At 36.6% G+C, this 17,273-nt stretch overlaps 1 protein-coding gene across 7 annotated transcripts in view; it reads left to right on the forward strand.

Moving 5' to 3' along the window:
• The first annotated feature begins 574 nt into the window (after nt 1-574).
• Nucleotides 575-17,273, forward strand: part of CSGALNACT2 (chondroitin sulfate N-acetylgalactosaminyltransferase 2) — a 48,668-nt gene continuing 31,969 nt past the window's right edge. For 6 of the 7 annotated variants that reach the window (XR_010381895.1, XM_031460903.2, XM_064487917.1 and 3 more), the window contains exons 1-2: nt 587-724; nt 14,425-15,359. Coding sequence is in view for 6 of the 7 variants with exons in the window: in XM_031460903.2 (XP_031316763.1) it covers nt 14,699-15,359 (661 nt within the window). In the remaining variant the exon portion in view is untranslated. Of the gene's footprint in view, nt 725-14,424; nt 15,360-17,273 lie in introns of all 7 variants that reach the window. The other variant, XM_031460902.2, reaches the window with a different exon arrangement.

The raw sequence follows: 17,273 nt of genomic DNA on the forward strand, positions 1-17,273 counted from the left end.
AAGCCCCTCCTTCCACATATAAGGAAATTCAGGTTCAAAGAAATGTGACTGGCAGGCAGTCCACGGCTTCCTTTGCTGGGGCCTCACGCGCAGCCCAGCACTCTTGAGGATGCTCTGACACCTCTGGCGGCCTGTGAGTTCTTAGCTCAGTGCCCACGCAGACACTCATCGCCCCCTCGAGCTCCCAGGACAGGGCTCCCGGGCAGGAAAGTCCAGCCATCCCCCGCGGAGTCCCTCCCTCCTGCAAAGCCAACCGTCCGGCGGGAGTTAGTACTCCCGTCCTTGCAAACGCTTGCTCCGGCAAGAGTGCTTTCCCGCTTCCAGCTCTCTCTTAGCCTCCACAAATGGTTTTTTGAGCTACACGCGCGCGCGCGCACACACACAGACATACTTGTTACAGATAATGGATTAATCAGTACTGGACGCCAATTATTGAGCTTCTATGCCAAACACCAGGAGTGGAAAGGGAGTGGGCGGGGCTGGGGGCGTGGGCGGGGCTGTCGAGGCCGGGGCGAGCGTGGGCGGGGCTTGGCGGGCGCGCGCCGTGAAGGCCGCCTCATTTCCTCACGCGCGCCGGAAGTGGAGGTTGTCGGCGCGGCGGCGCGCCCGGAGAGTGGGCGGTGAAGGGGTGGCGGCCCCAGTGTGCCGGGCGCCGCCCAGGTGTGCCCGCGGCTGGGGAGCTGGCGGCGGGGCGGCAGCCGCGGTGAGCGGACGGGTGAACGCTGTGAGTACTCGGCCCACTTGGCCTCGCCCTCCCGCGGCTCCCACGGCTTGGGCCCGGCCCGTGAGGGCGCTGGGACGCGGGCCCCGGACTATGGGTCCCTGTCCGGGTCGGGTCACCTCACGGACGGGCTCTCCGGGGGTCCTGTCCCTGTGGGGTCGCCTCACGGGCAAACCCTCCAGAGTCTGCTCGGGTGTCAGGAAAAGCCGTGGTTTTTCGGAGTGGTTTGAGTTAGTTGGCTTTTAAGAACAGTGCTGGCAGAAGCCGTTGGTTTGCTAGTGTTTTATTTTTAATCACTTTTTTTTTTAACTAACTCAGCACCATCTATGCTCCGCTCAGTGGATAAACTTTGTAGTCAGCTGTTTCCTCTTTATTGCATTAAAATAGTCTCCGACGGCAGCCTCTCTATTTCTGCCAGACGCTAGGCGCCTTTAAAAGATGCACATTTGTGTAGGAATTAGTGGGGCCCGAAGAGACTACGGGACGGGAAATCTTTTGCATTTTCAGACTTCATCTTGAAAATTACGCTCTTTCTGAGCAACTTGCTGAGGCATAATAGTAAACGCAATGGTGAAGCTTTTATTTATGATGATGTTATTGGCAGAATGAAAATTTGATTATAAATCTTAAGCTTTTATCCTTCAGCCTACTCCTGAGATTTATATGCGATGTCTGGACATTTAACTGTCATTGGAGGTTCTCAGGAGCTGGGCCTTCATTTCTGGTGGAATTAATGTTGTATTAAAATAGTACTTTCGAACGTGGAAGTAGGAAGCTAAGTATTTTATGACTGAGAATGTTAACGTTCGTTTTGTATTGTTCTTCTGATACCGTATTTTAAAATTGTCATTATGACTTAAAGAATGTAAAAAGGATGTTGGATTTCCAATATTTATGGCTCAGGCAATTTTGACATACAGTTTTAGTTCCATCGGTCCGGAAATTATGGGGTTTTTTTCTTTGACTCTTTGATTGAGGTATAAAATATATATGAAGTCCTTAAGTGCGTCAATCTTAATTGTACAGCTCAGTGAATTTTTATGTTTATTAACTTGTGCATTGTGCTCACTTCGGCAGCACATATACTAAAACTTGTGCGTCCACCAGCTAGATCAAATTATACCTATACAACATTTCCACCAACCCAGGAGTTTCTGCCTGCCTCTTTCAAGTCAGTTGTATGCCTGCCCCCCCCCCGCCCTCCCCCCATCAGTATTCTGATTTCTGTCATCATCTGTTAGTTTTGTCAGTTTGGGGCTTGATCATACAATATATTCAGCATATTACTTATGGGATTCACCCATAATGTTTCATGTATTAGTAGTTCATTCTTTTTTATTGCTGGGTAGTAATCCATTGCATGATTATATGACTACTCTCCTGTTGGTGGGTATTTATGTTTTCAGTTTTATGTATTTTGAAGAATGCTGTGAACAGTCTTATAAATTTCTTGGTAAGCATCTGTGCATTTCTGTCAGCTGTGAAATGGCTAAATCATAAGGCAGGTGGAAAATTACGTTTTAACCAGCATGGAGTTTTTTTTTTTTTTTTAATACAGTTTGTTATTTAAATTCTATAGTATTAAAGACTGGTAAAAAGCATAACTATTATGATTTCAAGATTTAAGTGATTCATTACCATATTATTATTTTTACACCTTGGATTGTGATCTGTGACAGTCTTCTACCAAACTGTCATTATTTGTTTAACTGTTAGACAAGTCTGTTAGATACAGCTGGTTGTATAACACTTTGGTAAGAACTGTGTTACTCAAGTTAGTGGTTGTTAGGGGAAATGAAACACTGGAAGGATGTGACTAAAAATGGATAGAAGAATCATGGGATTGCAAGTCAAAGAACTTAACATTGTTATTGTACTGCACAAGTCCTAGATATAAATGTAAAACTGAATTATAAAGTTAGTTATAAATGTAAATTTGCTAGAGGTGTGCAGTGATTTCCACCTGTGCTGAGATACTGATATGTTTGTAATGGGAACAGACAACAAAAGTCACTAAACATTTGTGTGAAATCAGTAGCATATAAGAGATGCCCTAAACTGAACAAATACAACGACTAGACCTGAAGAATGGAGTTCATGTAAGAGAAGAGAACTCTGAGGTAAATACTAGTATGCTCAGATTTGGGAGGTTATCATGCTTACTGAACATACACAGGCTGCTCTGCAAATAAGCTTCAATATTAAAATATAGAAAGAAGGACAGGATAGCTATGCCATGGAAAATAGATCCAGGGGAGCCAATGTACATCTAATAGGAGTTCCAGGAGGGAAGAGAAATTAGGAGAAATAACCGCCGAGATAACAGATCAAGAGGATTGGAATATCCAGGCAGAGTCTTGGGCAGCCAGATTAGACTTCTCATCTGGGACATGGAATGTTAGATGACAGTGAAGCAGTGTTTTAAAAGTACTCATTGGACATACTTTGAACTCAGAATCTTATCCCTAAGCGAACTGTTATTCAAAGTGGGAGCAAAATAAAATCATTTTTACCCAGACTCACTCGGAATACCTCAGGATGTACTATATCAAATGAAAAATTAATCCAAGAAAATAGATGTGGAATTCAAGAAATAGTGATTTTAAAAAACAGTAAAACTTATTTCTTTACTTGCACATATAAGGCTTTTATGCTGAGATGTTTAATAGTGGCAATACATTTGGAAGGATACACAAAAACTGGAGAGGTGAACTGGGCCTCTGGGATAGAAGAAGGAGGTTTCACTGTATGCCCTTATAGCATGTTTAACCTTTTGATCACATGTATTTATTTTGTGGAATTTTATAAATATAAAAAAATTTTAGGAGTGTAAAAACTGTAAGGGTTTAGAGCATGGGTTGCCAAGTCTGGCTGACCACATATTTTAGTATGATCTGTGACCTAAGAGTGGCTTTTATATTTTTAAGTGCTTGGGAAAAAAAAACAAAAGAATAATTCTTTGTGACATGAAAATTATATGAAGTTCAAATTTCAGCATCCATTGGAACACATCTATGCCATTCATTTATGCATTTTCTAGACTGCTTTTTTGCTACAAGACAGAGTTGACTGGTTGTGATATTTATTATTTGACTCTTTACCAAAAATGTTTGCTAACCTCTGATTTAGAGGTCAGATATAGACTTCCATATATATAAGAATTTTGCTAATAATAAAGGTAGCATTTCAAATTAGTGACTGGCCCATGGATTGCTTAAAAAGTGGTAAGAATTGACTATCTATTTGAGAAGATAAATTTTATATTAGGATTTTTACAGGTGGGGATACCAAAATCAAGATGTCATGCAGGAAAAGACTGATAGGTTTAACCAGTAACAACAACAATGAAACAAAACTTTGGATAATGGGGAATAATACCTAAAACTTATTGTACACTTAATGCTTGTCATGTTTTACTTGGTTAATTGTTACAATAACACTGCAAGGTAGGATCTGTAATTATCCCCACTTAACAGGTGAGAAAACTGAAGTTTATGGAGAGATTAAGAAACCTTGTCTGTATTGAGTTAAAAAGTAGTAGAGCAGATACATGAATTTAGGCCATCTGGCTCCCAAGCCTGTTGTACAGACGAAAACTGAGATATTGGTAATTTGTTAACATTGTATAGGCATTATCTCTGTCAGCACATCTAGATCTACCTCATTCCTTTTAGATATTTTGTTGCGTGAATGTTTGCAGTTTACTTAACCTTTCTCCTATTGATGGACTTTAAGTTGTTTTTATTTTTATTTTGCTGTTATATATAACACTAGTAAACATCTTATGCATGTGACTTTATAAACTAGTATGAATATTTCTGTAGTATAGAATCTTAAAAGTGGAATTGCAAATTGTTGGGTTAAACGGCATGTGCATTTAAATCAGTTTTATCCTCCAAAAAATAAGAATGTGTGTGTATGTATATGTGTATTTTTAGTTTGTCTTTAATCAAAGGTGTTGTAACATCTTGGAAAGAACCTTGGCCATCCAGACAAACTACTACTTTTTATGGATGAAGGCCAGAAAGGTTAAATATTATGCCCAAGATTACATAGCTATCAAGTAGCTATTATACTTGACTCTTTGAATTATTTTCACTGTATGACTGGCTGCCTTTGGCACATTTTTATGTTTTACCTATAATAATATGAGTATTAGTGCCATCTATCTGGCTGAAATCCGTAAGTTTAGTTTTCCCCAGAAACACTTGTCAGAATGATCCATCTGATGTTACTTGTCCTTGGCATCCAACACAGTGCCTATCTTAGTCAGTTTGGATAATTATAACAAAGTGCCATAGACTGAGTGGCTTACAGACAACAAATATATTTTTTAAGTCTGAGATCAGGGTGCCAGCATGCATGGTTGGGTTCTGTGAGGACCCTTTTCCAGCTTGTAGGCTGCCAACTTCTCATTATATCTTCACATGGCAGAAAGAGGGCTACTTAGTTCTCTGGGGTCTCTTTCATAAGGGCACTAATCCCATTCATGAGGGCTCCACACTTATGCACTGATTACCTTCCAAGGGCCCTATCTCTGTCATTTTGGGGGATAGAATTTCAGCATATGAATTTGGCAGGGGGAGGGGAGAAACATTCCATTCATTGCAATGACTGACACACAGTAGGTACTCAAATATTTGTTGAATCATGCTGCCTTTTGGTGATCAGTATTTCTGAATATTTACAAAGCATTTATTCAATGATGTGTTATGGAATACATATATCATTATAATACTCATTAATTGCTCAAGAAATAAAAAGTTTTAATTCCCTCCCTCACATATGTTTGTACTTCATAATGTTTTGATTTACTAGCAGAGCTTTTGTTTTCCAAATAATTTTTGTGACTTCGTTTTTGTTTAAAAAAAGAATTCAAAATTATATGTTTAGTTTTTTAAAACTTTAATAAGAAATTATTCTGTACAGAAAATGTAGGAAGATTATACAGACTAGAACTTTGAAAAGAAATAGATACAGATTCAAATGGATTGTTTGTATTTTGCAGGAAGCAGTAGGCTACTCTTATTGCAGAAGTTAGTTTGGTACACTGCAGGGTAAGCATCCTGGAAATGATGTATGAAATGTGTATTAGTTCCGTAAAATTATAGAATCAAAAGATTGAGTAGAAACTGCTTTAAGGTTGTATTATGTAGGAATCAGTGCTGTAGAATGAACTATGTTAACACTCTTTTGTTGTCTCAAAATCACAAGCCAAATAGAGAAGATGTAACAAGACCTTCAGAGTAATCTGTGTTCTACATTTTTGAGGGGTGGGGAGGGCAGGGGATGTGCTTAGTTTTTTAAATCCAAACTTGTAGTCAACAAATCTTCGTGCTTGTCTTAATGAACAAAATGGAGGTTACTTACAAATGCCTCTTTGGCACTACTACTAGAACTAAATCTGATTTGGTTTTGTTTTTTAAACAGCTTCATTGAGGTATAATTGACATGTAATAAACTACACATATTTAAAGTACACAATTTGATAATGTGAACATATGTATATACCTGAAATCATCACCACAATCAAAATGATGGACATATCCATCACTCCCAAAAGTTTCTTTGTGCCTTTTTATAATTCCTTCCTCGTACCACCTTCCCTACCCCCACCCCATCCCGAGCAACCACTCATTCCTCTGCTTTCTGTCACTACAAGTTACCTTACATTTTCTAGAATTTTATATAAATGGAATCATACTCTCATCGTAGTCTTTTGTTGGGCTTCTGTTATTGAGATTCAGCCACACTGAAGCATGTATCAGTGTATTCCTTTTTCTTGCTGAGCGGTGTTCCATTGTATGGCTGTAACAGTTTGTTTAACACATCCACTTGTTGATGGACATTTGAGTTGTTTCTAGTGGTGGGATGGTGCATATAAAGCTGCTATGTACATTTGTGTACAAGTCTTTGTGTGGGCATATGCTTTGATTTCTCTTGGTTAAATATCTAGTAATGGAATGGCTCAATCAGACAGGCTTATATTTAACTTGACTGTGAAACCATCTTACATTCCCTCCAGCAGTGTATTAAAGTTCTAGTTCCTCCACATTGTCACCAGCACATCAGTCTTTTTAATTTTAGCCTGTCTAATATTAGCCATTCTGTGGTATCTCATTGTGGTTTGAATTTGCATTTCCCTAATGGCTAACAATGTTGAGCATTTTTTTTCATGTGCTTATTTGAAGTGTTTCTTCATATCTTTTGCCAGTTTTTGATTGAGTTGTGTTTGTTTTGTTATTGCATTTTGATACTTTTAAAATATATTCTGAATACAAGTCCTTTATCATATATATGCTTTGCCCATATTTTCTCCTGGTCTGAGACTTGTTTTTCCATTCTCTTAATAGTGTGTTTCAAAAAGCACAAATTTTGATAAAGTCCCATTTATCAATTATGCTGTTAGTGTCCTATCAAAGAAATCCCTGCCTAACTCAAGGTCACAAAGATTTTCTCCTATGCTTTCTTCTAGTTTTATAGCTTTAGGTTTTTCATTTAGATCTGTGATTCATTTTGCGATTTTCTTTTAATTGAAATATAGTTGACTTACAATATTATATTAGTTTCAGGTGTACGATGTAGTGATTTATACCTAGAAGTTTGTACCTCATAATCCCCTCCCCCCATCATGCCCCTCCCTCCGTGATTTATTTTTGAAGAATCTCCTAGTGCATATGAAGTGGTATCTCATTGTGGTTTTGATTTGCATTTCCCTGTTGGCTTATGATACTGAACATCTTTTCATGTATTTGTAGGCTTAATCTTTAGAGAAATGTCTATTCATATCTTTTGCTATTGGATTATTTATCTTTTTAATGTTGAATTGTAAGAGTTATTTATGCATTTTTGATGTAGGCATCTAACAGATATATGATTTACAAGTATTTTTTTCCATCCTTTTCACTTCCTTGATATCCTTTATAGCACAAAAGTTTTTAATTTTTTTAAACTTTTTAATTTTAATGAAGTCCAGTTTATTTATTTGAAGATTATTTATTTATTTAAAGATTTACACTTATGTTTTGTTCTAAGAATTTTATAGTTTTAACTCTTACATTTAGATCTTTGACCCATTTTGAGTAAATTTTTGACTAGGTTGAGGTAAGGATTCAGTTTCATTCTTTTGCTTGTGAGTATCCAGGTGTCCTAGCACCATTTATTGAAAAGGCTGTTCTTTTCCCATTGATTTACCTTGCCACCAATGTTGAAAATCAGTTGACTTAATGTAAAGGCTTATTTCTGGACTCTAAATTCTATCCCATTAATCTGTATGTCTAGTCTTAATGCTAGTTCCATCGTGTCTTGATTACTGTAGCTTTGAAGTAAGTTTTGAAATGGGAAAGTTGAGTCCTCCAATTTTGCTCTTCTTTCTCAATACTGTTTTGGCTATTCTGGTTTCCTTGAATTTCTGTGTGAATTTTAGGATAAGCTTATTGATTTATATAAAGCTGGGAATCTGAAGAGGATTGTATTGAATCTGTAAATCAATTTGGAAAGTACTGCCATCTTAATAATATCAAGTCTTATAATCTGTGAACGTGGTATCTTTCTATTTATTCAAATCTTTAATTTCTTATAACAGTGTTTTGTAGTGTTCAGAGTACAAGTCTTGTACTTCTTTTGTTAAAATTATTCCTAAGCATTTAATTCTTTTTTGTATAAATCAAATTGTTCTCTTAATTTTATTTTCAGATTGTTCATTGCTGGTATATAGAAATGCAATTAATTTTTGTGTATTAATTTTATATCCTGCAACCTGACTGTGCTCATATATTACTTATAATAGATTTTTAGTGAATTCCTTGGTGTTTTCTGTATACAAGATCACATCATCTGCAAATAGTTTTACTTATTTTTTTTTAACTTGGAGGTCTTTTAATTTCTTACCTTGCCTAATTGCCCTAACTAGAGCATCCTCCAGTATAGTGTTTAATAGAAGTGATAAGAGCAGACATCCTTGTCTTATTCCTGGTCTTAGGGGGAGTACATGAAGTCTTTTACCATTAAATATGAAGTTAGTTACGGGTTTTTTGTATATGCCCTTTATCGGGTTGAGGAAGTTCCCTTCTACTCCTAGTTTGTTGAGTGTTTTTTTCAGGAAGTGGTGCTGGATTTCATAAAATGCTTTTTCTGTGTCTATTGATACAGTCATATGGGTTTTGTCCTTTACTAATGTGGTGTATTGCATTGATTTTTGGATGGTAAATTCACCTTGCATTTTGGGGATAAATCTCACGAGGTCATGGTGTTATGTGTTGATAGATTCAGTGTGCTAATATTTTGTTAAGGATTTTTCTGTCTGTATTCATAAAGAATATTGGTCTGAAGTTTTCTTTTGATACCTTTATCTGGTTTTAATATCAGAATAATACCAGCCTTATAGAATGAGTTGAGAAGTATTCTTTATGCTTTTTGGAGGAGTTTGTGAAAAATTGGTATTAATTCTTTTTTTTAATAAGCAACAAGAATTTATCACTATGTAACACGGGGAACTATGTTCAATATCCTGTATTAATCTATAATGGAAAGTAATCTATATATATATATATATATATATAAAACTGAATCACTTTGAATCACCTGAAACTAACACAATATTGTAAATCAACTGTACTTCAATTTAAAAAAAAAAGAATAAAAGATGGATATCCAGGCAAATACAGTAAACAATCAAATTAGGCTATGCATTCTTTAAAACCAAGTTTGGACTCTAAACATTTTAACTCTGGTGTCATGAAGCTCACTTGACAAAGCATGTCATTAAGGCGAAGGTAGGGGTCAGCTCAAGTCTAGAGAATTCCACCAAATCCTTCCTGTACCCAGAATCTAAGCCACGGGTCCAGGGAGACTGTCCACCTGTGAGGTTACTCCACATTTCATTATTGAAATCCTTTTATGGAATTCAGGGTAGGCATGTCAGGTATAAACTTTTTTTGCATGTGTGTAACAGGTAGCAGAATTTTTGTAACACATTGGCTGGGGCCCGGTGGTTCATGAACCACTGGAATCGATTCTGGAACCGCGTTGATCCTCAGTTCCTCCTTGGAGGTGGGGAGTTCCGTCTCGTCTGCGCTGGCGGCCAGGCACGCGTCCCTCTTGTGCTTGGGCTGCTCCCAAGGCGGCCGCGTGCGGGGCTGGGAGTGGGCCAGGCTGGGTTCGGGACAGGGTCGGAGCCAAACCGGTCTGTTATTAATTCTCGCTAACAGTTGGTTGAATTCACTAGTAAAACCATCTGGTTCTAGACTTTTCTTTGTGGGTAGTGTTTTGATAACTAATTCAGTCTCATTATAGATCTATTCATATTTACTATTTCTCCTTGAGTCAGTAGCAGTAGTTTGTGTCTTTATAGGGCCTAGTCCATTTACAGTTTAAAGCAATTTAAATAATAACAGAAATTTTGTAATTTTCCATGTAGTTAACGTTTCTGTTTTCTTCATTGCTTTGTGTAGTTCCATATTTCCATCTGGTATCATTTTCCTTCTGCCTAAAGAACTTGTAGTGCCAGGTCAGATGGTGATGAATTCTTCTGACTTTTTAATATCTAAAAAAAGTAATTGTTCTTGAAAGATACCTAGAATTTCTGAGTATAGAATTTTAGGTAGACGTATTTTTCCTTTCAGTCCTATAAAGCCATTGCTCCACTCTGTTTCTTGTGTGTGGTGGTTTTCCTTAAGCCGCTGTTAAGATTTTCTAATTATCTTAAGATTTGAGCAATTTGATCATCATGAGCCTTGCTTTAGTTTGCTTTGTGGCTCTTGTGTTTCGTATTCGTTGAGCTTCTTGGATTGATATATTGGTAGTTTTCATCAAATTTGGAAAATTTTTAGCCTTATTTCTTTAAATATTTCCACCAGCCTCTTCCCTCCTTGGAGATTCTACTTACTATATATGTTAGGCAGCTCGAAGTTGTCATACAGTTTACCAGGTGCTCTATTTATGTGTTTCATTCTTTTTTGCTTCTATATTTTGAATAATTCTTTTGCTGTGTCTTCAATTTATGAATATTTTTTCTGAAATATCTAATCTGCTGTCAATCCCTTTCAGTATAGTTTTCATCTCAGACATTGAAGATTTCATCTCCTGTAGTTTAATTTGGAACTTTTTTTTATGTCAGCCATGTCTCTCCTTAGTTTTTTGAACATGAACATCTTTTTAAATACAGTTATAATAACTGTTTTAATGTCCTTTTCTGTGAACTTGAGCATCTGTATCATTTCTAGGTCAGTTTCAATCTTTGAGTTTTTTCATTATGGGCTGTATTTTTCTTTTTCTTTGTGTGCATGATTGTTTTTGTTTGGATGTCAGGCATTTTGAATTTTATTTTACTGGGTGCTGGATATTTTTATATTCCTATAAATATTTGTGAGGCTTGTTGTGCAGTTACATGGAAACAGTTTGATCCTTTCAGGTCTTGCTTTTAAGATTTGTTGGCAGGACCAGACCCATGTTTAGTCTAGAGCTAATTATTTCCCACTACTGAGGCAAGACCTTTTTGAGTACTTTACCCAATGCCCCATGAATTTTGAGGTTTTCCAGTCTGTCTGGTGGGAACATTCACTGTTCTTGGCTCTGTTTGAATGCTGGGTTCTGTGTCTTCTAATTTTTTGTGTGCTTCTTTCCTTAGCTTCAGTTAGTTTTTTCCTATACCTGCAGTGATCAGTGCCCTACTGCGCACCCAAAGGGTGTCATCTTCAGATCTCTGGAGTTCTCCCCTGCTGCAGCTCTCTCCTCAGGTACTATATCCTTTGAATCTAGCTGCCTTGGTCTCCTCAGACTGTCAGTTCCGTCTTAGCAACTCAGGGTGCTGGCTGGGCTCTGCTTAGGAGTGGACTCCCTGTGCTATGTCCTGGAAACTAAGGCAGTAAGCTTTGCAATCAGTTGTTTTCTTGTTTTGGGTCACTGTACGTTATTACCTAATGTTCAGTATCTTGAAAATCATTGCTTCATATATATTGGGGGGTTTTTTTAATTAATTTTGTTTGTTTTTAGTTGTTTCAAGTGTCAGAGTAAATCTGGTCCATGTTATTCTATCTTGATTATAAGAGGCTTTAGTCTGTTTTAAAGAGTAAGAATTGATGGCTCCTAAGGTTTATTTCAACTCTGAGATCTTTGATTTTGTTTTATATATCTTTGACAGCTCAATTTCCCATCTCGACAGTGTCCCATTCTCTCCTCAGAACACTTTACTGTCTGCTGTTGGTGCTTGAAAGGTTGCTTGGGATTAACTCTGGGTTATGAGTGAACCTTGTTTATCATACAGACACACTACAGAGAATGATGGCAATCAAGGTGTAACAGCAGAAAATGGGTGTTTTCTCTAATACTGTTCTTAGCATAATCAGAGCTGTCATAATCTAGTCTTCCAGGATGTGGCTAAAGAGTTCCCTTCAGGAACTAGGCAAATAAAACTTTAATTGGAATCGTATTTTTAACAACCAACCACAGAGCTGTGTTGCTAACATTTGTATTCTAAAGTAATTACAGCAACTTTTCTTTCAGTGGATAATATTCAACTGTAAGATAAGCATGTAAGATATCTGAAACCTATATTTTGCTTAAAGGAGGGAGAAAGAAACCTTGGCTTTAATGCTACCACTTAGTAGTTATGTAACGTAATTAACCTTACTTAAATCGTTTCATTTCTGAGCCTGTTTTTCCTATCCAGAATGAAGATAATAGCAACACTATTCTGAAAAGATGGCAAGGGAAATGTATAAAAATACTTCCTAAAGCAGTATCAAGATTTTTGTATCACAACCCACTTATAAATACACTTTATGTGGATATCTCATGCCTATGCATGTATGTATGTGTGTGTGTATATGTGTGTGTGCATGTGTGTGTGTGTATATGTGTGTGTGCATGTGTGTGTGTGTATATATATATGTATATATATATATTTGCAACCAAAAACTACTATATGTGATATATACCAGTATTTCCTGTTCTAGTTCACTGAAAAATAAACCTTTGGTAGTGACCCATTAATGGGTGATTTCTCACAGTTTAAAATATATTATCTATATAAAGAAAGAGAAACTGTGAGGTATCATATTAATAAAAGGTTGAAATACTTAAATTATATACTGTTAGTTCTATTATTAAGTTTGAATATAGTATAGTTAAATATGTATAACTTTATTATCAACAATTATATAAGATTATATCTCCACATTTTTAGCTCTAGTCTTTTCCCTGATAAACAGGCTTAGTAGTAACTTATAAATAGTTAAAAGAGATACCTCTGAGTTTTAACTTTTAAACAATGAAATTTAAGTGGTTTCTTATGCTAAGAATTACAGTTTTGAGGCATGTTAAAGTCCTGGAACTAATACTAGCTTTGCATCCTTGTTTTTTGCTTAGTTTTCTTAATACTGAGTTTTTTCCTTTTTTTCTGTGTCACTTAAATAACATTTACAATCAGTAAAACAGATGCCACCATAGTAAAACTTACTTGTGGTGAGTTAAATTTTTAAGAATACTTAGTTATCTTTTGGTTAACTAAAGAAATAAATGAAAAAGGGTAGTTAAGTCCATAGTTTGTGGCCCACTAGCCATAAGAAGTTTGAATCTGTCCTGCATTTTGCACAGATATGTGCCACAGAAAACACACATTGCAGCATTTTTCACAGAAGGCATCCAGGCTTTCCTAATGACCAAGAAGCTGGCTAGGACTGATGTTCCCACGTGACCTTCCTCCATAGGTTCTGCTGCACTGGTAGAAGCCAGCTCTGTTAAAAGCCTACTGTAATATCGCATATTCTTCTTGACAAACACTTCATTAGAACAGAAGTCCTCTCTGCAGGGGAGGCCTTCCCTGTGCCTGTCTTCTAGATCTAACTTTCTCTATTTCTAGAAGGGGATTTTTAGTTTAGAAAGAAACAAGGAAGACCTCACACAACTTGGTTGTGGTATGAAGGATAGCATCTAATTTTATAAATTTATAAACAGTTCTTAAATTTTTTCCCTGCAGATAAACATTTTCATGTTTTTTTTCTTTATATAGACTCCAGACCTTTCCAGACTTATAGGAAATCTGTTGCTGTGCAATACGGTGGAAAGAATTATGTGATCTAATGCTCAAATAATCTACTGGAGGACTTTGGATATAAAAATGTTTCTTAATGTGTTTTCCAGATGTCTGTGACCTTTTGAAATTGCTTTTCCCCCCACTTAATTTTAGGGCTGTTAGAGTGACTGAGTTGAGCTATAGAAATTAATGAAGTAGAATGCTTGAATTGGATAAACTGGAAGACAGTATCTCTCTAGAAAGCCATTATGAATATAACAAAAACAGTTTATAGTTCTTCCCAAATGGTGATATGCTATAGATGGGAAATGGCAAGTTAATCAAAATATTTTGTTAATAAAGAGTTATATGTGATGTAATTTTCAAATAGTTAGAGACCAATAGAATCTACATAATACAAACTATGCTAAACATAATTTTAATGGTTCATTGATTCATTCAGGTTATGGATGTATAGACATTCTGGTTGAAAGTATTACATGCGAAATTTTAGTGTTTTGTAAGGTATTTTTCTTAATACTTTCTCCCAGGTTTTATTGACTATTCTAAATTAGTGCCTCTCATGGTGCTCTACCTGCAGTAGTCATATAGCCAAGTTTATCGAAGCTATCAACAATTTGATATGCTTAAGGGAACAAAATTCTGATTGATTCTGATCTGTTTCTTTCAGAAAAATCACCACCCATGTAATGGAATTTTACCTGATGTGTAGGTCAGATTTCTTTATTCTGGATATCGTGCTAAAAGTACAGGAAAAATGCATTATTTCTCATTTCTGCAAGTAGTCTTCACTGCTGAAGGAAGAAATTTTTTAAGCTACAGCCGAATTCATTTTGGTACTTTTTATGGAAATCCTGATTTTGTTTTTACTTTTTTATAACCTTTTGCTAAAGGAATGAACAAGCAAAGAGCTTATCTCATTAGACAAGTCCATAATAATAAGAATGCCTAGAAGAGGACTGATTCTTCAGACCCGGACCCACTGGCTACTGTTTGGTCTTGCTTTACTCTGCAGTTTGGTGTTATTTTTATATCTTCTGGAATGTGCCCCCCAGACTGATGGAAATGCATCTCTTCCTGGTGTCATTGGGGAAAATTATGGTAAAGAATATTATCAAGCCCTCCTACAGGAACAAGAAGAACATTATCAAACCAGAGCAACCAGTCTGAAACGCCAAATTGCCCAATTAAAACAAGAATTACAAGAAATGAGCGAGAAGATGAGATCATTGCAGGAGAGAAGGAATGTAGGGGCTAATGGCATAGGCTATCAAGGAAACAAAGAGCAAGCACCTAGTGATCTTTTAGAGTTCCTTCATTCCCAAATTGACAAAGCAGAAGTCAGCATAGGAGCCAGACTACCTAGTGAGTATGGAGTCATTCCCTTTGAAAGTTTTACCTTAATGAAAGTATTCCAGTTGGAAATGGGTCTCACTCGCCATCCTGAGGAAAAGCCAGTTAGAAAAGATAAGCGAGATGAATTGGTAGAAGTTATTGAAGCCGGCTTGGAGGTCATTAATAATCCTGATGAAGATGATGAACAGGAAGATGAGGATGGTCCCCTTGGAGAGAAACTGATATTTAATGAAAATGACTTCATAGAAGGTAATGTGAAAAATATGTTGATCCATAGTTATGTTAGTATGATAGAATCCTATTATTGTATGCTGGTGATATGTCAGTCATTACCCACAGTATTAAAGCATTTAAATTTTTAACCACTAAATTCCAACAAGAATCTGAAGTGACTTTTTAGAAAAAATTATAATGTGACCGTAATAAAATAGAAAATAAGGAGCAGGGAAATAGAAAAAAATCTAAGCTCATGTAGCAAAATACCCCCCAAGCTGAAGGGCTCTTCAGGTTGTGTGTGTATTTGCATATATATGTATTTGCATTCATTTCTTAACTGGTCTTGATGTTCCTTTTTTATATATTTTTAAATATATGAACTGAGACTCAAGATTTGAAAACCATTTGCTGAAGGAAAGAAAAAATTCTAATTTAGCTGATTAGTGGTTATTCTATATTTTGGGGGGAGGAGAAACACATGTCAGAACATCAGGCATACATAGTTCTGAAAAGCATATTTGGCATTTGTAAAAGTAAAGAAATAAACCTGATTTTCTATTACAGACTGCAGAAAGGGCATGGATTTTTATATCAGTATGGGACATGACTCAAAAGTTGAGGAACACTTGTAATTTAAGATATTTGTTCATTGATATAAACAGGAATAATTATAGATCTCAACCCATCTCCCTCTTAATACTCCCTGCTAGATATTTAATTGCAGACTTAAAGCCATTTTGTATACAAATACTTCTTAAAAGTTGTCTTTGCTTCATTCTATAAACAGTATACCACATGTAGGCTTTTTTGATCCCAAATCATCATGGGTATCACTTGCTTGAGGCTTTTAGAGGCCATCAGGAGGACATTGAGCTTTTCTGTGGCATTTCAGCTATCTTCTGCCTATAGCCATCTCTTTCTGCTGCTGTCACTTCCTGCAATTTTTGATGGGTTGTTTCTTTCAGAACTCTTCTAATTTTTCTGCATGCTCAGCTTTTTGTCTTCTGACTCTGTATGTTTGTAACTTATGGCAGAATTGAAAGCTACAGAGGAAATAAGATAACTAACTAAGATGTATAAAATGTCTTCATGTCCGCCTAAAAAGAAAGGAACCTATGGCAGTTTTATTTCTACAGCTTCTGCTTTTCTTATAACTCTCCTTGGATTCTGTCACTTACAGGATTTTTCTCTGCATGAAACATATTTTGTCCCTCACTTTTTCTCCATTGTACCTCTTCCTTCACCAAAAAAAAAATAATTACTGACAATGACTGAGTAACTCCTGTTCCTCTTCCAGACTTTAGCTTAGATGTCACTTCTTCTGGGAAGGCATCTCCAACCTGCAAGTCTAAGATAGCAGTGCCTCCTATGTGCTCTTGTGACCTCTACCCTGTGTCCTCTCTCAAAGCACTTTTGTGCTCTTGTGACCTCTACCCTGTATTCTCTCTCAAAGCACTTTTCATAGTATATGGCATTGCCCATCTCCTGTTAGACTGTCAGTCTCAGGAGGAGTGGGACTTGTTCACTGATTTATTCCCAGATGTTGACTGACTCACACTTCTGTAAGTCTAACCTCTCTCCTCAGTGTTGCCCAGGAGACTTCCATACTTTTTTCCTAAAGGCATCTCAAATCACCATGTTTAAATTTATGCTAACTTTTCGTCTGACTTCGCTCTGTTCAGAATGTGTATGTTTGCATGTGTATATCACTGTAATATTATTTCTTTATTTCTCTGTCACCCTCACTCAGCTGACCCTTCCTCAGAACTGGGACATGTATCGCTCTTTATACCATCAGTGCCTGGCACAAATGCACTCAATTCGTTTTTGTTAAGCTGAACCGACTAATAGACATTGTGACTCTCAGGTCTAGAATTTAGTATTGCTATAAGTAATTTCTTTATTTTCGTCATTTGGTTTTGTATTGATAGGCTCTGCTATTTAAAA

The sequence above is a fragment of the Camelus dromedarius genome, chromosome 8 (genome assembly GCF_036321535.1).
Source record: "Camelus dromedarius isolate mCamDro1 chromosome 8, mCamDro1.pat, whole genome shotgun sequence".
NCBI classification, from domain to species: Eukaryota; Metazoa; Chordata; class Mammalia; order Artiodactyla; family Camelidae; genus Camelus; species Camelus dromedarius.